Consider the following 23,565-nt stretch of genomic DNA (forward strand, 5'->3'; position numbering starts at 1 on the left):
ATCACATTTTATTTTACAGTTTTCTTTCTAACATCTAATGAAAAATTATATAAATTTTAAAGGACTATTATAATTTTGTTTTATCTAGCTACAGAACACTTCTCTACCTATAGTATACTATACTAACACTTAGACTGCCAAGGGGATTGGTGTCTGAACTGGTGAGCTAAGGAACAGTAACATTGTGTGAACTGCAGTAGGGACCGTATCATAGGTTTTCTAAAATTCAGTTTTGATAGTGTGTTCTATAAAAACTTCTCTAATATGATCCTGTGGTGTATCCGGGAATATATTTTGAGGGGAATAATTATGGGATTGAAAGCATATGTCCACAGTTAAGAATAAAAGAAAGAAAGAAATATTAAGAATATGTATGTGTCAATAATTTATTGGAATTATAAATTGTTTTAGTTTTATCTAACTGAAAATATTTATAAGCTAAAACTGAATTTTGAGGGATCAGTTCTCCATATTCCTACTTGGTGCACCTGACATGATTTTATTTATCACATTCAATATGGTTGCCCAGATACTGCTATCAATGTACAAATAACTCAAATATTCTTGTGGTTTTTTCTTCAGTAATATATTTTTTTTTACTCACGGTAGTACATAATAGTGAGATTAGTTAAAACACCATTATCTGTTTTTATTGAATTTAATTAGATATTACAAATTATAATAAACTGGTTATACTAATAAACTTTTGTGTGTATTGTTGTGATCATTTTACATTTTTTCCACCTACTTATTGTAAAATTTACATACACTGCATATAAAAACAAATTTTAGTATTATTAATAAACTAAATAAGTTTATTAATAATACCCTCTTCTAATACCCTCTTTATGATTACAAAATAATATTGGTTCCAAAATTGAACTTAGAATATTGAACTAAGGTGGTAATTAAATTTGAATGAAATGGGATGAACTGGGTTTGGGTTAGATTTTAAGTTAGAACTTAAACTATCATGGTAATATAGGTAATATTGAACAGTTTTCAATCTATTGACTATAAGAAAATCTATGAAAAGCTGTATTCAAACACATATATTTACCAAATACTTTACTATCTATATCAATGGAATTGATATAGAATCAATATAGTTTCAATTGCTATGGTGACTGAATTGAAATTATGATGCCTTTCTTTAAAATGGCAGTTAAATTCAAAATACTTAACTAAAGTATAAAATGGTAGTTAGATTCAAAATACTTAACTAAAGTATCATTTATTTTTCACAAATTTTAGAAAGGAGTGAAAGGATATTAAGGGTCTCTTTTCAGAAGAAACTCCTTTTAAAACAGAGATTTTAACTTAGAAATTTAAAATTTGCCTGTGAAATCACCTAAAATGAATGATGACATGATGGAATGATATGTACTACAGTTTGGCAAGTTAATCCAATAATTACATTTGATTATTTATCATAACGGTTGACATACTATTATACACAGTAAAGAATGTAATTTTTAAACAATGTTTTAAACAATTATCTAACAAATTGTTGTTTTATTATTTATTTCAATGCTTATTTTTAAATCTGTAAATTTTGCTTATAAAAGGACAAGGCCTCTATCATAATTTGTAATTAATAAAGTTATATACATAAAAATACCATATTGTTTTAAGACCCCATGATTTAGCCAGAATTATTTGTAGTCTATTATTATTATCTGTCTTCTAGGAAAAGCACACAAATATATTTTTTTGCAGCACTGCAAATAATGGGTTTGCAGAAGCAGTGATTATACATTTGTGTTGTCGGTAAATGTGCATTTGGCATAATTCCAAAAACACATAACAACATGATTTGCCAATTATTTTTGGATCATTATGTCATCTGTATTTAAACACATTCACTTTTTGTATTATGTAACAACAAAGTTAAAATTGTCCAATTTTTATAGCTGTTTTTGAATATTTTGTTGTTACTGTGATTCAAATGGTGGGTACTAGATGCAGCATTTTGGGGTGTTTCATTTATGGACACGTATAATGTGGACTTTTAGAGATTTAATAATCATTAAAGTATTAGTTTTAAAATATATTAACATAACAAATTTTGCTGCACTCATACCAGTAGCATATTATCTTAGGTAAACTTGTAATTGAGCACAATAAGTAAAATTACATCATTATGAAATATTTTAACTTTTTTTATAAGGTTACATAATTTTGGAAACAAAACTATTGGTACTTCTTTTAATATAATATCTAATGACTTGAACACATTTTATACAAAAACATAATAAACCTATATACAGATCAGAAGAATATGATTCTACATTTTTTATAAACACTTAGTTTTATAATTACGTTAAAATTTTTATAATTTTATTTGGATGAATAGAGTATTTCCCAGTTATGATTTTCCATAGCTTTACAAACATAAAGGTAGTTTATCTATTTATCAGGGGCAAACAGGGCTTCAAACTTTATCCTGATCGCTGTTTACTCCAAATGAAAACATCAATACATTATGTCTGTAAAATTATGAAAATCAACCCTAAACTTGTTATAAAATACAAATTATAGAATATTAATGTTATACCTCATGCAATACGAGGAGCAGTAGATCACTTGAGGAGTACTCACTTGTATAATGTAAGCGGCTTAACTCGGTCTGCTGGTCGTCACTGACTGCGTTGTCTTTCACGTCAGCGAACCGTTGCCAGCGGAAGATATAAATAGAGAAGTCGACTCAGATTGAAGCTGCGAAGTTCAATCAGTAGTGACAACTTACGATTGCATCTTCACGGGAGGTAGACTTCGGTTGTACTGAGAGCTGGAGAGGTAAAAATAGAGGATATTTCTGTCCAGTGTCTGCCTCTGGATTTATTTCCAGAGTCGTAACTTGTCTGGAGTGGGGGAACAGTTGTAAACATGCTCCTTTCGTGATTGCACACTTGTTATGCATCTCCTTTGGATGAGACTATTGACTATTATTTTGCATGAGTAACTTAACAGGATGACAACAAGAGTAAAATAATATTATGAAATCATGTATCCCATTACTAAAAAAAACACACAGTTTTTAGAATGAAATAAGTTGATTCAGTCTACAAGAGTTTAATAATCTGAATAAGTTACTCAGTTACTATAAATGGTAAAATGTACTAACCAGAAGTTAAGACTTGTTTTAATACTTTAATAAACCCCCAAAATTGTTTTAGAAAACCATCTTACGTTGAAAAATATAAATTTCACAACCAAGCTTAATAGCTGGATCAGCTACAGACTTTTTATGAGCTCTTTAAATGTGGAATTTAAAAATCTGGAGAGAGGTACATGTAAAAATTTAAAGAATAACAAATTTCCACCGCCATATCACCTGATGAAAGAATCTCTCAATCTGAGGCTTATAAACTACCATCCAACAATGCTGCTTATTACAATACTACATTTTAGGGTATTACCTTTTAGTTAATTTGGTTCTGCTCAGTTGTATTAGCTAAAAACGAAATAAAATCTTTATAATTAATTTGGAACAATCTGTACACATTATAAAGAAGTGAGGTCTTATGAAATATTTCAGTCCAATGAATGATTCATATTACACTAACTCTGAAAATAAAACCTGCTGGCTATTTCCTTGTATTGAAAATTAGATTCAGTGAATGTATTAGACAACTTCCTATTTGTTTTAAATTATTTTAAAACTCTCCCCCTATTCTTAATGAAATGGTGAAGGGCAACAAAACATTTTTGAATAACAGTCCCTAGATACTTTAGTTGAAAGAGTAGGATAAATAAAATTTCACTTACAAATGTGTTAACTTGTTTGAATTGAAACAAAAAAAACACTGTTTAAATTAAATAAAATCAAAACTTTAAATTAAATAAAATCAAAACTTTAAATTCTTCTTCTTGAAAATTATGATTTTTATCAGGGCTGAGAACAGATTAAATGATTTAATTTAAATGTAAACTTTTATTGAAAATACACATATTTTTAAATGCAACATTCATGTCCAACAGGCCCCCACTGACAAGATCAAAATAGCAGGACTCATTTTCATATAAGAATTCAAAAATAAAAATTTTCCATTTCTATATGTATATATAAATGTGGGAAGACAGGGGTCATCCTCATCCTCTTGAAATTTGTTTCTCTGTAGTCGGGTGACTTCCTCCAGAGAATTCATCTGACTTTTACTACTTTCTATCCAGAGCTTTAGGTCTACATTGTTAGTTTACAAGGAATACTATGTCCATTACGAGGAAATTTTTCAGGTAACAGAAGGCCAACTCAAACACTTTGCTTAAGTATTTATCAGTTACTAAAAGATACCATCAATGCTAGAAATAAATACAATTTGTAGTGAAATAAATGAGCAGCTTATAACTTACAATCAGATAATTGCTGTGTTATCAGTTGTTATGCTTCGAAGTACAAACATCTTCAAATAGAAATATTGCACTTCATATTGAGTAATGATGTGAAACATGGTTTTGTACCTTTTATGGCATTATTCATGTGTTTTTATTTTATTAAAAAATCAGGTTTTGTTAAATTGATATTACAATATTTTTATATTTTTCTTAAACATTGCCATTTTTAAGGTATTTCAGTACAAAAATGTTTTATCTCTACCATTTTGAAACAGGAAAGGATATTTTTCACATTTTATTCTCAAAGTGTTATCAAAGGTTAATAATACAACCACTAAGTTTCACAATCCTAGTGTAAGTGGTTCTCAAATAATACATTTTTATGTAAAAAAACATACAAAGAGATAGATGGTTTAAGACATCCATATAAAATTTTTTCTCACTTATGTGTGTACCATACATTCTAGATTTTACTGAACACCCTGTATTTTACGGTTATAAAATGTTTGAATCTATATCAATTAATTCCTACTAAATATTATTTAAGAAAAATCTTTTCTTCAATTAGAATTAAAAATTTTAATTTAAATTTAAATAACATTTGCACGATGGAACTGTTTTAAAATTACATGACATGTTTTCCAAAAATTTATTAGAACAGTAAACACATGGAAATCAGTGATTAAAGTTGACATAGAATTCAGACAAAATAATTTGGTTCTATACCATTGTTATGTCACTATAGCTGTTGTGGTAATTGTTTGTATTCATATCTGATTTCGTTGAAACAAATTTAGAGTGAGCAAATTCTCCACTTTTAAAAAAAAAAGAACCAGCATTTTAAGAAATCTCAGAATATTCCCTATACATATCTTTATTTTACGTTAATTATTTTAAAAAATTAAAAAGATGGAATGTTATCTTTCCCTTGTGTTCAACAGTGCATTAATTCCGGATGTTATATTACAAATTATGTTTTAGAATACACAAAAGATTTTCTACCAGATTAGCAATAGTAGTTAGAAATGTAAGTAGTTTTTTCCTATTCTTCTGTGTTGTGTATTAATTGTTTGTCTCAAGACTGGTCAGCAAGCTGCAAACGTTTAGCTTCCTATAATTCTGTGCCCGTTGGCCCCTGAAACTATTCTGGGAGAGATCTGGGAGTGAAGTGGTGAAACCGAGAGAGTAAAACATATGCTTCCTGTTCAAAGTGAAACAACAAACCGCCTTGTGTTTACAAACAGGTGATTTAGCCACTGGTAATAGATCTAACAATAAATATCCAAAGAACAAAGCTACAATTATCACTGCAACTTATTTAACACAGGTTATATTGTTCAATAAATAAAATTATACCAATTTGTTTATAGAAAATGACAAAAGCATAGAAAATAGTAAATGAGAATTTCCAACATTGGTACAAAATTTACATTTACGAAAAAGATAACTTTATCTACATCTGATTATCTATATCAATTTTCTCCACATTTGTACCTTGCAATTTTGTGTGTACTTGCCTTGATTTCTTTGCCAGGTGATAATTTGTAAACACAAGATTAATGGTATGTTATTTAACTGAAAACGCCTGGTTATTGTAAGTCAACCCATACTCCCAAATGGATTTTACAGGACTGAAGTATGTATTGTTAAATATATTAAATCAATTGTAAAAAACAATGTATACATATAAATGGTCCATAATACTTTGGCCACAAATGATAATGCACCAATATTAACTCCAGTAAATTCAACCAATACCACTAAGCATTTAAAAAAATAAATGTTGATTTTACTTCAAAATCATACATTTGGGGTTAAAACTTATAGTTTACAATATTTTAAACTCTAAAAAATTAAAATCTTTCCAAGAGACATTTCAAAATTAAACTTGCAATGGTACATTTCTACAAAATCAGACAAATTTTGTAGCTATATAAAGCTTACATTTGCATTTTGCATGAAATTTAAATGAATTCTTTTATTTTGCATCAAGAATTTTTAGAGGTGCAGTTAAGGTAAGTTTGTTTGCCAGAAATTGGGCTATAAATAGCAAAAACGTAATCAAAATTATCACAATAATATTATATAATATTTAGGTTTTGACATTTCTTTATTAAACAATTTAAAATAATAACATTTTATTATGAAAATAACTTTTTAATTTGAGTGAAGTGTATGTTTTCACTGAAAAACTCATTTTAATTTTGGGTCATCACAATTATTTCTCCTGTTCTAGACTATGTATTGAGAAGAAAGTAAAAATAAACAGATGACAAAATACTAACGCTTACCAATGTAGTATGTAGGAGCTCTATTTCAGGCTTCTACTATGAAATTACAAGACATCAATGACTCATTGGCTGATTCACTAAAAGTACTGGAACTCAAAAGCTGTAATGGGTCAAATTACAAAGCTATTAAAAAATATTAGTTTCCAAATGTTCAATTCACAGTGTCTTTATTCAAATGTTGATTTTTAACTCGCATGTAAACAATAACAAAGTAACTATGTAGTTTTAACACCAAATTAACTAAACAGCTACCAAACGTTTGAGAACCAATGTTTTCATCTGTAAATGAAAAATGTATTCATAATAAATTGATCTCTCTGGAGTAGACTGGTCAAAAGGAAGTAAATTAAAAGTGAAAAAGGTCTTATTAATAAAGTGATTTCAATTCCAGGGCACAGGGAAATCACTGGTAGGCTTAGTACAGCTCAACAAAACACAACATTACAGTTTTTTAAGATTTCATAATAATATTTATTCTGAGACAACACAATTTTATCAAATAATATTAGATTATTCATATCAATTCACATTAGATACTTCAAAATTTTGAATTTGGTTTAATATGAAGTGCTTTTCTCTTGTATATAACTCTGCAAATGTTTTCAATCTTCCATCTAACATAAACATTAATCACAGGATTTGTGTCATTAGACCTCACCAAAACCAAGTAAAACACTATTATCAAAATCATTAATGTGAAATATTTCACCTAGAAACAGTTAAGAAAACTTTAGTATTGAAGTAAAGTCTTCAGCTTTATTCCCAAAATTATCAAAGAAAAGAACAATTTCACACTGGTGCTAAACAATATTTAAGAAAAGTACAATAATTTTCTTTTCAAAGGTATTGGTAAATAATACATATAAATGTATATATACGTAATTTAATTAAAACTAAATGTGCTGATGTTTATGCAGTGAATAAAGATGTTATGCTTGCATATGGCTACAACTTAAGCTTCCTATTGCCATTCTACTTCCTACAGCAGAGTCTGCTCACAGCAAACCCTGCCAGTCTATTCTTGGACTTACGTCCTCTCTATATTTAGCCCAGTGGTCACAAGACTGCTGCAATCAAATAATTATCAACCTTCCCAACGCAAACTTCCTTGTCTTCCGCCCTGCAAACATTCACAGGAATCTCTGCACAGATTTTCAACTATAAACTAATTGTACTTACTGACTCACAACTAGTCGGGTAGTCACTTAAAATAAAGTGCATTTTGTAAATGCTAAGTTAAGTAAGAACTAATAAAGTTTCCTCTGTGTAAAACATTTAGTTATTCTTAAAGTGTTCATATTTAAAAAAAGTCTTAAATTTGTCCAAATACATAAATAATGTCCAGGATATGAGGAGAACACAAAAGGTTAATACAAGATAATATATTATGTCTAATGTATAACATTTACTAAGAGCAGTTTAAGTTAAAATTTTGTTGCAAATGAATTGTGGTACAGTATTTCTTAGTTAGTTAGTTATAAATCATTATTTATAATATTATTGCTAAATGTCATTGTTTTTTACATATTAAGTAAAAATGATCCAGAGCTGCCAATAATGGAATTTATTTCACTAATACAGACGAAAGTACAGTCAAAGCATACTGTTAATTTGAGTTAACAATTTCTTGTTAATATGCCTTTAAGATATAAAAACAAATTGATGTCAATTTAAATCTGGGATTATAAATTGCCTGTTTGGTTGATATATCTTTCATATACAAGATCAGGAATTTTTATTACAACTAGAACATATTTCTAAAATAATTCCAGAGTGCCCCACCACTGATAAACTTATGGAATGTAAACACAACAGTAATTTTATTCATCGTAATATATTGTAGACAGGGACATAGTGTAACCAGTTTATGATGAGGTAACTAGCTATGGTCAATGACTAAGACTTATGCTAATAACTATTTTACAAGTTTATTATCCTTTTCGTAAATATTGGGTACCAGTTAAATTGTTTGTTTGGTTGATTTTTTTAGTTCTTACTAAACCTGTCTTGTTTTAATTTAGAAATGTGTTCCCCACATACTCAAAAAATTATGAATTTGTTGATAAAAGATCATAGTATATTACATGTCAGTTTATGTTATATACAAAATCTGTATACACTTCAAACATTTCTTTATATTTTTTGCAATGAAAAAAACATTTTTGAGTTCATTAATCCAAGTCTTTTTTTATACAGAAAATCCCTATTATTCTTGATTAGCTGAGCAATAAACAAAATAGCGTTCATTGAATATTATTAAACAATTTGTAATTGAATAACTTACAGAGCTAAGAGTGCTACAAGTAAATGGTCAAGCAATCTGGAATGGCGTAGTATTATAGAGGTACAGGCTGTGTTATGTAGGTCCAACAGCCAGTTGTGTTATGTTGGCTGGGTGCGTATTTGGCAATGTATTTGCAAACCACTGTTTACTCTACCAGCTAGAGTCACTGCACCCATTTCAAAGCAGGTCACCCTGTGCTTATTTAATTAAGAACGGTATCACGCAATAGTCCATTCACAAACAATAATTTTTTATTACATTACTGTTACAATTTAAGTTAGCTTTTCACATTAACCCAATTAAGTCCATGATATTTTTCCATATGACCTCTATGAACAAATTTTAATTTAAAATATCAAAATGCAAGGTAGTAAACTTGACCAATAATTCTTTTTTAATTTCAATGTATGAGGAATGATTTTTAGATAATGAAATGAGCAATGAAGATACTATGTCATCTCTATGAATATGACATTTTAAAGAAATATGTTTTATATACAAACACAAATTATTTACTTTGGTTATAAAAAGTGGATATTTTACATATTACCAGTTTATTTTTGTATAGAAATCGCAACATTTTATTTCACACACATTTTATTTTTATTTGAAGATAATTAAAATTATCTTCAATTTTATATAATTTTTTAATGTACAACTTTCTGTTACTGTACAGTTCAGTAATTTTATTTTAATTTGTCTAAATATAAGAGAGTGATAATAACTTACTAGTCTGACTTAAAACTATACGCAAAATGTTTCTATACTAAAATAAATAACAATAGAACCATAATATAGCATGAAATCTGGCACTTGTTTACCAATACTGTGTTAACTTTAGGCAAAGTCAAAACATAATATTATAAGATTCTTGGACAGGTGAGTGACCCTTGTGGACAGGCAAAATGAGGCTTAAATGGGGATCGACCTTTTCTTTAAACCTTAGGGCATTTTCACACACACCGGCATAACAGGAGCCAGATGATTCTACTCTCTGAATAGTCCAGTCTGCTTGCTGCTTGTGTGAAGTAAGGGTATGTCATAGATTTAACCTGCGGTATCTTGCTTGCTCTTTTATTTGAGAAGAAGGTACTAAAGACAAAATAAAGTTTACTGGATTCATCCTTTTTTAAATTTGGTTTACATGGCAGGTTATCTAAAAACTACACTCTTTTTGATAAATTAAGAGTTGACAATAATATATTTTGTAATTATTATCAACATGAAACGTCACTGTACTTGTCCCATAAACAACACATATCGTATCTAAATTTTACTATGATTATCCACTGCAGAGACACTGTCAATACTGAAGAAAACAAGCCTCCTCCACCGACGCCGTTTCTGGTGAATTGGAGCCTGTGTGAACATGCACACAAGAAAGCATCAGCCTCGGCTGCCGGCCCAGCAGGTTTAGATACTGCCAGACTGCATTCCTGATCACCGGATACTGAGGCAATAAATTTGCTGGACTAGATTTAGTGTGAACTATAATACCAATAAAATTGCTCCCAGTATCAGAACCGGGTCCGGTTTTACCAGTGTGTGTGAAAACACCCTTACCCCTCGAATTATTTTCAACAACAGTTGTCAGCCTAACCAATTTACCGCTTGTGGGTTTGGTGTTTTAAGCGTTTCTTGTTATATATTTTCATGAGTTTCACACCTTCATTTTTAAAGGTTATTTAGTGACTCATATAAAACTCCTGATCTGAATCATTTGTACGCATTTATAAAATTTTTTATAACCAAAATTAAATAAAAAGTGTAAAGTTGTAAAACTTTTATTTTTTTTTAAGTTGCAGGCCATGTCTAAAATGTTTTACATGTTTCTTTCAAGGTACAACATATATTGATGGTATACATGCATATAAATATAATTTCAGTTCTTGAATGGAGTATAAAATAAATTTGTCTATGCATTCTTCATGGTCTGATGATAAATATCTACCAGTTTTTCTGTTCCTCCAAATTTCTAGTATCCCCTATGAATTGAAGTATTAGTTGCTTGCTGAATATTTTCTGTCTCATAGGGTTAGGCTCCTTTGTCTTATTTAATTAAAAGTAAAAAAGAATTACATACACCACATTCAACTACGTGGTGGTAACGTAAGTCAGGAAAACTACTTTCGCCACCACTTAACTGATTTTCTGTCAAAGTCGTACGAGATCTTGTAGCAATCTTCAATAGCCACAACTCCCAGGTTTTCTGTTTATTTTTCAATAATGGTTGGTTTGACAATGGTTCCTTTAATACCTCATCTATTAATCCTTCAACTGTTGTTCCTCTGGGACCATTGAAAAAAATCAGCATGGAGACATTTCTCTTGACTTTCCAGGCAAATACAATGAGCCTATTATCCAGACAAAATTCTAGCTATTCATGTTGTTTCAGTCTGAGTTTCTTTGTATTTCATTTCTGGTGGTAGATGTATCAGTTGATCATAACTGTACCCGTTATATAGGTTGGACCAAATCAGAGTTGTTAGTATTTGATTCATAGTAAGCTTTAATTATAGATACATAAGCAGTGCTTCACTCTGCTAAAACAAATATTCTAAGCCCCCATTTACTTGGTTTGGTTGGGTTATAGGTCATGAAAGATACTTACCCCCCAAAAGCCCAACTGTAGACTCATCATAGATTTCTTTTTGCAATGGAATAAATTTTCCTTAAATTTATCTTATAAATACACGTGTTTTTATTTTTGATAGTCTAGACTCCATTCTCTCAGCAGTTTGAGGAGGTGGATTGAGATGTATATAACGAAGGAAAGATCTGCTACAAACACATCCTTAAAAAATGGTTGTTTGTAAAGCCATTCCTCAGAAAAAAGTCTGCATTTCTGGTTTATTTTGCAATCACATGGCCAATATAACACCAATAAGTGCCTTGAATTTTGCAAGTGTTACAGGCACCTAACTACACCAAATGGATTTCTCTTGTAAAAGAGTGCACTCTCTTATCTTTACTAGCATATCTGTTGGTCTACTTCCATTTACACTTTGATTAGAAGTATCAGTCCTAGGTAGAGTTGAATGTGCAATTCTTTAAGTCATAGGCCTATTAGAACTAGTTGATGGCAAGTTTCCATCTAAATTAGTGTACTGAGGATCAGTAATATTGTTTTCATCATCAAGTTTCCATCATTAAATAAAAAAATCATCTGCAGCATCATAAAAATCACTAAAACTACTTACATTGTCACCTGTATATTTTTCTAAGGCCACTCCTATTTCCTCCTGATCCAAATAATCCTATTCCTATTCCAAAAACCATCACTTACACAATAGTACAGGGTCTATTTAATAAGTATCGGGACTGATTCCAAAAATCAAAATTTATTGCAGGTATCATTACAATTACTTAATAATCTTCAAAATACATTCATCCTTGATCGATACACTTATTTCGGCATGTTTGCCACTTGTCAAATGCTTGCTGGAAGTTGGTGGTTTCCGGAATACTGTTGAGAACTTGTCTTTTAGAATGGTGTGGTCGGTTCCGACTGAAAGGTCGGTCTCTAAGGGAGATAGTTAAACGTCTGTCAGAGTCCAAAACTGTCGGGCATCATCTTCGACAAGCTCCTGGCCTTCCTTTAACATTTTGTGGCACTCAAAACTCTTGTACGGCTTAAGGCATCATCCATTTAAGCCTGTTTAATGAGTTCAAGGGACTCTGACGTGGATTTCCAGAGTTTTGAGCAAAACTTAACACACTCCATGCTTGCATGATAACACTATAAAAAATCACATGTCAAAAAATCCACCTCCTGTCTCTACGCATGCCTACAGGCAACTGAATTAAAGTGCACCTGAGTGGTGAGAGACCCCTCTACAGAGGCCGACCGGTTAGACCCCCCTCCACCGCTCCGTTGAGAGTACAGTGAACCAGTCCCATAACAGACCTTGTATATCCCACAAATAAAACAAAGCAATCCCTGTTTCCAAAGAAAAATTAAATCAAAATTACAGAAGCGTTGATTTAAGTGAACACTAGCATCAGACAACAATCACACAGTTGGTGATCGTGGCAATAAACACACAAATAATCTGGAAATCACTTTTTTCAGTGTTTGATAGTAATTCGTTGCCTTAAAATAGAGTATTTTGTTTGTGTAATGGATCGAAGTACAGGTTAAGATTGATTTGTATTCGTTTCAGCGAAATATTCCGTCTATGACTTAACAAACGGCAGCTACACAGTAGGCGGGTCGGCCTCTTGGTGAAACAATACATTGATGTGCTGGTCCAGCCTTGCCGGCGCTATTGGTAAAAAAAACATTAACTCAGTGAGATTTAATGTTCGCCACTGTGCTAACTTTGGAGCACATTGAGATAAAACAGGAAGCTTCATAAATACCCGTAAGTCACCAAACATGTGTTTTCGAGTTTTCTACATATAACGTAGTTGTGGCGAGAAGGGTAGATTCAATGTGAATGTTGAGTTTAGCTCCAGTTCACCTTTGGTTGCTCCACTGTGCATTTAAATTGTGTCAGAAACATTGTAGTGCAGAAACTCAATTGTGCACCTGATGAGACAATGAGAATGTAACCTCTTCACTCAGATTAAAACATACTTTATAATCTAGGTGGCTCTGATGTCGAAACGATATAAAGAGTTTGTTTTGAGCTTCTTTATCACTGACTTTTTTTGCATCTCTTCAGACAACACAATTTCAGATTCCTGGTGTAAAGTCTGTAACAGCTTCAGATTTCAAACGCTGCAGTAAGAGGAAGGTGAACTGTAGCTAAGTTTAACATTCACACAAGTGTTATGTTTTTCTAGTAAAAAATCAAAGAATGAAGTTTTTGATTGCTAGGTTTTCAAAAATTGTTTATGCTTATAGTAGTTTTGTGAAAAATGAATTTGAACAAAAATAGTGTTACAAAAACGTATCTACATTTTACAAAAAATTTACTTAACACACAATTCAAAATAACCAAATTGTAACAATTTAAAGTAAAAACAGGAATTTGTAATGTTAAAATAAGTTTTTTCAAGTAATTCTTTTTTTTTATATTTAGTGGAAGAACACAGAGTGGAAATGTTTGATTTATTTTTTTGTTCCTAGATAATTTAAACTTAATTATTCTTCTGTTTATTATTATGTGTTTTTATAACTTTTCTTGTTGATTAGTAGAAACTTCCTAAATGGTTTTTTATGATACAAAACAGTTTGAAGAAGTTTCTGAAATTTGAACTTGTAGTAAACACAGACCTTTTTACTAATAACAATAAAAAAGCTACTATAGCCTATATAGCTCTTAGTATATATGTAATTAAAAATTGTCAAATAGCACTTATAGTCTAGTAACATATTAATTTAAAGGTCTTGGTTAGTCAATAAAAAATACACAAATAAATGAAATCAAACCACTCAAAAAGAAATAGCAGTCCCAAACGTAACTGAGCATTATTGTGATTCATAACGTAAGAAATTAATACCTAATTTAATAAATAATTAAAAATCATTTAAGACAAAACTTATTTGAGCAATTACAGATAAGTATTGCCATATTGGGGAGGGAGTAGAATTTTGATTTAAGCTCCAGTTCACCTTCCTTTTAATTACAGTATCTGGTATGTGACGCTTTCTCAGACCTAACTCCTGGAATCTGCAGTCATGTTCGTCTGAAGAGATCCAAAGAGTTGACGACAAAAAAGCTCAAAAAGAAACATTTACATCGTTTCGACATCAGAGACACCTATAAATTTGGACTTGACACCTATAAATTTGGATCTCTTCAGGTGAACATGACTGAAGATTCCACAAGTCTGAGACAGCGTCATTAAAAGGAAAGTGAACTGGAACTAAACTCAAAATTTATGTGCCTTATGTGTAGGGATGGAGTAGTTGGAAAAACTAATACACTCTTGTTTATCTGATTCTTAACTTATACAATGCTTTTATCCAATCATTTTCCCTAGTTTCAAACAGTTCCCTTGAAAGGTCTGACTTATTCGGTTACCATATAGGCTACTGAGTTTAGTTGTAGTTTTTAATTCAGAGTATGACGTAGGTACATTATTATTAGGATAACACCCCAAACTTAATGTTTTAATGTGTAATTCAGTAACCCCTATTCTAGAAAGAATCAAAATATTCTGAAAGATTGCAGCAAGATATACAATTGATGACTAAATTACTTTTCAACATTATACATTTGGGCCTGCCATTTCATGTAAAGTGGACCAATTTCAATTCTTTAAGTGTATTTTTTATTGACTAATCAAGACCTTTAAAATTATATGTTACAAGACTATAACTGCTATTTGAAAATTTTGAGTTACCCCCCCCACCCCTCTTTACACTGATTTGAAAAACTATCATTATTAGTGTAGCCCTTTGTAGCTAGTAAGATTGCCGCAAACAGATGATATATATCTGAAATAACAAAAAAGTTAAGAGGAGGTTAACTTACTTTTCAATCACCTGTCTGTATATTCAAAGTATTGGATTTCAAGATATACCCTAACACAGTATTTGACTAGCAATAAGCCTTTTAAAGATAATTTAAGTGGTTACTACAGGTCTCATTTGTTATGATGTTGGAACTTTACAAATCACAAACAGTGACGACATACACTTCCCGGATAAAAAAAAAAAAAAAAAAAAAGAGTAGCAGTCGTGGGACTGCCGATAGAAGTGAAAACGGAACTATTAAGTTGAGAGAAATTAAAACTATATGCAAAAATTATATGAAATTTTTTATGTTTTATTTATTAGTTACATATGATGGGTTAAACAAATCATGAACAAAATATAAATACAAAGTGGTTGAAAAAATAATTAATATACAATTATCTTAACAATATCTTAATAAAAAGTTCAATGCAATCATTATACTTGTTGTAATTGCTCAATATTAATAGTTAGTTAAACATAGAATACAAGTGAGTAAACACCGAGTGAACAACAGTGAGTTGAACACCGTTGTAAATAATACAGTTATTGCTACGGATAAAGTATATAATTGCAATAACAATTAAACCCACAATATTTTTAAAACTAATAAATTAGTTAAATTAACTTGGTTCTTTCGTAAAGGTATTTTTATTGCACAATAAACTAATTTATTGAGTTAATACGGTATCAGTGAGCCAATGCGCCAACTACAGTTCCGGCAGAAACGTTCACTCATCACTTCATACGCTACTACAGGCTAAACTAAACTTCCAATAAAAAAATGATAAATTACAAAAAAAATATTCATCTATTTTCACACAACTTTCTCGCTGACAAATTTTGTCTGACCAAAAAATAAAAAAAATCCTCGCTTACTACTTTTTTCTTGTAATTGTAAACGCTATGTAAAATGTAAACAATAATAAAAATTATTTCGAAATTTTTTTAATATTTAAAAATGTAACCAATAGATTGCCAATATTAAGAGCTTTAATTTGACGCATCTTACAGAATTGTACGACATTAGCTTCACTTTTAAATCGCGAGAGGAAGCCGTAAAGGTCACTGATTTTCGCAGTCTGTTTTCATACTCCGCCGGGACAGTTTTAACACAGCGAGACTGACTTTTTCATGCAGGTTAGTATCATTAGCATGTCGGTGACGCGAACCGAGGATTTTACCCTCTACCAAAACGCTCAACGCGCCTAAAGAAGTTTTCACTTCAAAAAATAGTAAATGTGATTGAAATATAAAGTAGTTCTCATTATTAAAAGTTTTGTTCCCCAAGTTTCCTTTTGTTCAATTGTTTTAAAATGGCAAAAGTTAAAAACATACATAAGATTGTGTTTTGTCAGAAACAGTAGAGCATTTGGATTGCTTTTCAGTACACTTAAAAGGCATATAAATGTTGACATCAAAATCTGATCGCATATATGATGGTAACCAAATGGTATGTTTGTAATGCTAGGGTGAAATACAGAGTGTTAAATGGGAAACGGATGTTTTGTTAACAAATATACTTGTTGGCGGGCAGGAGGGGAGGCATTTGACTGATATTTATTTGTGACCACATCTAAAGTACATGGACATAAAGAAACACACTGGAAGAACTGATGACTTAATACAAAAACAAATTGCAATGAGGCAAATTATAGAGCTTCAAGAGTTTATTGCAAACCATATAAATTTTAAATGGAAAGTGTTAAACTTACCATTAACAAAAAATGGTATACTTATATTAACCCTTTTAGTGCTAAGGAGTGCTAAGCATTTTAGTGCATAAATGCAGACTTTTAGTAAATTCCTTACTATTTCCTTATTTGAAGTCATATCTTGTTACTTTTTTTTGTATTGAAGATAAATAACCAATAAACAGAAATAAATACAAAAAATACTTTTGTAAATTTTTTTATAGTTTTTTTTTCGTATTCACTTTGGCATACAATTTTAGTATGTAAACAATTTTATATTTTTATATTTTTCTGATGCTACCATCGGAAAGAGCAACTAAAACTAAACAAATTCTATATATTTTATTTTATTTTTACACAACAAATAAGAAGTGTGGATGAAAAATAAAATATGTTGTCCGCGCCAAATTTTGCCCTACATGTAATGTTTGAAACGCTCAAGAGAAAAAGTAATACACTTACTATTATTAGCATAAATACTTTACTAACTTTACTATTATTTATAAAAAAAGAAATTCAAGCACAGTTAACATTTTTTTACCTAAATATTGTTTTATTCAGTAATAAAACTATAAAAAAGGTGATGTAATTTGGTGTTCTTACTAGACATAGTTTGTAACTTAGTAAAATGTAATACACATGGAAAACAAATGAAAAATGAAGTAATGCAATGATTTGGCATACTAATGAAGTAGTATTTCACAATTATAACACAATTTAATGGATAAAATAAGATAAAACAGAGTAAACAAAGCACAGCATTAGTTCGCTCGTAAGTAACCATCCGAACTGACCTTCTTTTTATTTCACGTCAAAGACATATAAACAGCTGGTCGTTGGCAATCAAATATACAAATATCGTTACTCTATGGCTTTTGGATGAACTGTCATCGTTTGCAGCCAGTAAATTGCATAAACTGAACCAATATATATTAAAATACGCTACGTCTATGACGTAGACGCTGTAGCACTAAAAGGGTTAAACTACGATTAACTATATTGTTCACTGACAAATTTTTTACTCTGAAACTAGAGTGTAATGGCCATGACCCTTCTCTCCTAAGATTCCTCCTGTCATACTCTCCTGATTTTTTTCATGTGTGAATGATATTTATTTGTGAGCATATCTTAATGTAAATAGACTTAGTATGTATGATATGATCAATATAAAGCAAAGTATAGTGATGTGCTACTATTGTTAACCATCCGTTTTCCATGTTACTCTGTACTAATAAATAATCAGAATTATTTCATATAACAAATATTTTATTTACAAAATGTTTAAAACCACAATATTATAAATCAAAATTAAGAACATTGAATTAAAGTTACAGGGGTTTTCTTAAATTTTCACACTTTGGAAGAGAGTGCAAATTCAAGAAAACCCCTGTAAATCTGTTGAAATATTCAGTTATTATCCTTCCCAACATTAAGAATTAAAAAAAAACAGGATTTCTCCGGACATTTTCCAGCATTCAGTGATACAAAAAATCAGTAACACTAGGTTTTGAGATCTGTAATCTGATCTATTCTTCAAGTAACACTAAATAACTAAACTAACATATAATTAATTACAAACTATGTTAAATTAAACAAATAATAAAACTAAACACGCTGACCAACCACTTGAAGATCTCAGATTGCAGATCTCAAAACGTAGTGTTACTGATTTTTTATATCACTGAACAAATGTCCAGAAAAATCCCATTTACTTCACAATCCTCCCATTGTTAATAAGAAACTTTAAACAAACAATTTACGAATTTTACTAAAATGAGTAAAACTATAAGGTTGGGAAAAGTAATATCCAATATATTTCATGAGGCTAATTCTACTTAAAATCAGCCTATGAATCATTTTCATCTTCCACAGAAGACGCTTTCTTATTCTTGGGGGGCTTCTTTATCTTTTCTTCTTTTTTTCTTTTTTCTTTCTTGCCTTTTTCATTTCCACTGTTCTTTTCTTTTAACAACAAAGACTCAATGTTCGCTTTTTGGACCTGAAAGTGAAAAAATGTTCTTGTTACAAATAAAAAAACAAGAGGTCAGAGTTCTTAGAAGAATTTTTACAGCAAATTACCTCATAAATTATCTTCCTTAATTTCAAATTTGTATTAAGTAATCCTTAAAGTGCCAATTGAAAGTACCTTAAATACCAGCCTTATTTTTAGTGTTATGAGTACATACTTTAAAAATATTTGAGAACACACATATTTCTTTACAAGATGTCTACATTTTCAGAAGAACATGTAGACAACACGAGGGGTATCCAAAAAGTAAGTTTCCCTGTTCTGTAAAAAGACGTGTACGTAACACAGCGTGCAGCTGTGGGCGGGGATATGTAGCGCGGTTCGGTTGGCAACAGGTGCGCCGGTCACTGGCCCATTGTCACGCTTCTCAGTCAGTTGCTGCCCAAACATCATGGAGATTCCACTGCGTTCTGCCGCCAGTTGCGAAGTCCATAGTGTTATTCGTTTCTTGACCGCCAAAAACGAAACTGCCGTTGAAATTCATCGTCAGTTGTGTCAAGTGTATGGTGAACATGTTATGTCCGTTCAGATGGTCCGTCGTTGGCGTGCAATGTTTTTGGAAGGAAGAGAAAATGTTCATGACGATGAGCGTGGTGGCCGACCGGCCAATTCTCGGCAACCTGACGTCATTAATGCTGTACGAGCAGTTATTGACAATGATAAGCGAGTGACTCTCGATGAAATTATGGATAAACTGCCGTCAAGCGTTGAAGTTAGCCGGTCATCTGTGCACAATATCATGACAGAAGATCTTCAGCTTGCAAAAGTGTGTGCAAGATGGGTGCCTCACTTATTGAGCAATGCCCATAAACAACAACGAATGGCTGCTGCCCAGTCTTTCTTGCGATTGTTTGACGATGAAGATGATAACCTTTTCAGTAGAATAGTCACTGGTGATGAAACATTGGATTCACCACTCAACTCCAGAGACCAAACGCCAGAGTATGGTGTGGCAAAAAAAGGAGGCAGCTCCTCAAAAAGCCAAAGTTTTTGAGTCGGCAGAAAAGGTAATGGCTACAGTTTTTTGGGACTGCCGTGGAGTGTTATTGATTGACTATCTTCCTCGTGGCGAAACCATAAATGCAGAAAGGTATTGTGAAGTTCTCACCAGACTTCGGCGGGCAATACAGAATAAACGGCGCGGACTTTTGTCGCGCACGTTTCTGCTTATTCAAGATAACGCCCGACCACACGCTGCTCGTGCAACAATGGAACTTTTGAGGAAATTTAAGTGGGATGTTTTTGGTCATCCTCCATACTCACCAGATCTTGCACCTAGCGATTTTCATCTGTTTCCGGAGCTGAAAAGACACCTTGGCGGTCGGCGATTTGCCAACAGCGATGACCTTCAAAATGAGGTGGATACTTGGCTTAAAAATTTGGCGGGTGAATTTTGTGATGCTGGAATAAAAAAAACTACTTCCTAGATACCAAGAGTGCTTAGAAAGGGATGGTAACTATGTAGAAAAATAAGGTATGATGTAAAAAGTTGAATAAATGTTTCAGTTATTTTTTGAGTCTTTTTAACTTTTTCATAATTAATGGAAACTTACTTTTTGGATACCCCTCGTAGAATGTTGTATAACACTTAAAATTATAAAAAATATTTTTCCCCACGGCTACATTTTTGGTTGAGGTTGAAATTGAGGTTGAGTGGTAGAGAGGGCTAAATAGCCCTAACTCCGCCTCTTGAATAAAGGCATATTTCATTTCATTTCAAATTTTTTGAAATGTGGCAAGGGTTCACTTCACAATGAAAAATGTGACAGAAAAATGTTTTACATCTTGCCTAGTTCCAGAAAATCTATAGTTTTACATGTTATGAAAAAGAAATTCCATATTAATTTAAATCACAAATGGTTGCTTATCACAGTTTACAACCAGCAATGCTCGCTTGTTACAACTGACAACCAATAACCGCTGACTGACCTACTGAGTCATTTACATTATTTTTTGTGTGTATTTTTTAAATATATTTTCATGGCTCAAAATTGTAAAGACAAGAAAAGGAAAAAAAGAGACAAAAAGGTGAACCTATGTCTAAATTGACATTTTCCTTATCGATTCATAATTAAAAATTTGTACAGAGCAATACTGGACTAGCTAAAGTAAACATTGTTAATCATATTTCCTCATATTTTGGTCAATCTATGATGAAAATTTCCTTTGTTTCAAACATGATAGCTTTATTATTTAAATGGAAGATATTGATAATTTTACAAGCAGAGAAACATAATATAACAGTATTTCTTTATAAACCTTTGTTTTTGGAGAAATTTCTACTTTAATATTATTAAATGATTATGCTCAGGAGGAACATACAATTGTCCATGGCTCATTGAAGTTCTGATAAGTACAATCCTAGACGACCTTACAATTTCCACCTGTGGTTTTTTATGATGATACAAAAAGGCAAACAAACTTGGAACAGCAATCTTTGAAACAAAAATAGAAGAGTGGAGCATCACAGGGCGAACGATCAATCCTTGGCAGAAGAACAGCCTGTATTGTTACCCAGTAGTTATTATCTCTAAATGTAAAAAAGTGTTTAAACTATTAGTTAAAATAATAGTTTCATTTAACAAACCATTTGCTATATTTTAATTCCTGCAAATTCCTTCAATGTTTAATCTTCATTTCTGTGGCAACAACCCACATAGGTACAAACTGTCAGAAACTACATTAGTTCCCTTGCATATTCACAAACCAAGTTATTTATACTTATATATTCTGTATGTTGTCCAGGTAGTAAATCAATTAATTTGAAGTTAATATCGTTACAATGCTTGTTTGTTGGTGCAAGAATTACAATATTAGAAAATTTCTAAATGCCATCTTTCAAAGTAATTTTTCATCCACGAAATATCAGATATTATCACTTTAGCTGAAATTATTATTAAAATCAATTACTTCTGCTGTTTAATTTTCTGGTGAGGAATACTCACTGTTTCCAACATTAAATAAGACATATGCAAACTTTCATTCTCTTTATTCATTTTTTGGTATGTACATTTGAAGCTTGGCCAAAGATGTAAACATTTGATGCCAATAATACTGTGTTGTACAATTGAATGACTGCAAGCACGAGGAATCACTGTTAATACCTGCCTGAAGTCTCCTCCAAGATTTAATACTGTTTCTCACAAAATCGAGAAATAATTTAATTACAGCCATTAAAGCATAATTACTAGCCATTGGAGCTTCATCCCAAATAATCAGTCTAGCTTCTTGTCTAAATTGGCCTTCTTATCGTTAAAGCAGACACAGATGTCTTGTTCAGTTATAGTGGAAATTTTATAGAGCTATGTACTATGCGACTATAGTATAATAACATGCCTGCTATGCCAGGCCAAGCGACAGGAATCATGCCAAAATTAATTGTTACCTTTGCAAAAAATGGATAAAGCGATAAATACAATGTCCTAACTGTTTTACAAGGCCCTCTACAAAAGATGCATTATTTTTATTAGGTGTTGCTCTGCCTTAAATACCTCTTTAATTATACTAAATTGATTGCCATTCATTTTTTTTTTTAGCAAAGCTTTTGATCGAGAGTCTCATAACATTTTGATTAAAAAACTAAAACATTACAATATTAAGGGGATAGCTTTAGATCTATTTAGCTCTTACTTAAAAAATAGATCTCAATATGTAGTATTAGAAAAAGATATATCTCTGTGTAAACCAATAACCTGTGGAGTCCCAGAGGGCTCTGTTCTAGGGCCTTTGCTGTTTTTAATTGCAGTGAATTGTCTGAGTGTAAATTTACCTGCGAATAATGTTTTATACGCTGATGATACCACTATAGTAACTACAAATAAAGATTATAACAAACTCTTAGAAGACTATTCTTAGAAGACTAAAGTTGAACATTAATCTTGTAGAGAACTGGCTCACTGCCAACAACTTGATTCTAAATAGTGATAAGACAACTACCATAATATTTAGCTTCAGAGAAGATCCTAATAGGACACAAGAAGATATATTTCAAACATTTTTAGATTTGACTTTTGATTCTAATTTAAATTGGCATCAGCAAATATAAGCACAAGTGTGTTTGCAATTAAACGTTTATGTGGTGAACTTGAGGAGAAAGCTCTTATACAATCTTATTTTGGGCTTTTTCACTGTCATTTAACTTATGGTTTGATTGTTTGGGGCTGTCCTTCTTACGCAAATGAAGTATTCATCATCCAAAAAAAAGCTGTTAGAATATTGGCAGGAGTCAATAAATATCATAGTTGCAGAGAACTTTTCAAATGTTTTAAAATTTTGACATTATTCTCTTTATAATACAACAATGCCTACTTTAGCTCCGAGCTAATTTAGATAAAGTAAACCTAAAGAAAAATGTTCACAATTATGAAACAAGAAGTTGTAACAATATCAACCTACCTCAAACTAGACTAGCTAAAACCGACAAAAGCCCAATAATGATGGCTATTAGACTATACAATAAGTTACCATTAGATATAAGGATGCTAAGTGATATGGAATTTAAAACTAAACTATTTTTCTTGTAA

At 31.2% G+C, this 23,565-nt stretch overlaps 1 protein-coding gene and 1 long non-coding RNA gene across 2 annotated transcripts in view; one reads left to right on the forward strand and one right to left on the reverse strand.

The window, feature by feature from the left end:
• The first annotated feature begins 2,733 nt into the window (after nt 1–2,733).
• On the forward strand, nt 2,734–21,613 carry LOC124369753. Its single transcript, XR_006923078.1, has 4 exons — nt 2,734–2,799; nt 5,419–5,582; nt 13,077–13,277; nt 21,354–21,613. It is a non-coding gene; the product is annotated as an uncharacterized LOC124369753 (long non-coding RNA).
• LOC124369752 (MKI67 FHA domain-interacting nucleolar phosphoprotein-like) overlaps nt 18,259–23,565 on the reverse strand; it is a 30,339-nt gene continuing 25,032 nt past the window's right edge. The window contains exon 5 of the mRNA XM_046827832.1: nt 18,259–19,012. Within this exon, the coding sequence (XP_046683788.1) occupies nt 18,860–19,012 (153 nt within the window). The 3' untranslated portion in view covers nt 18,259–18,859. The remainder of the gene's footprint in view (nt 19,013–23,565) is intronic.

This window comes from Homalodisca vitripennis, chromosome X, assembly GCF_021130785.1.
Source record: "Homalodisca vitripennis isolate AUS2020 chromosome X, UT_GWSS_2.1, whole genome shotgun sequence".
NCBI classification, from domain to species: Eukaryota; Metazoa; Arthropoda; class Insecta; order Hemiptera; family Cicadellidae; genus Homalodisca; species Homalodisca vitripennis.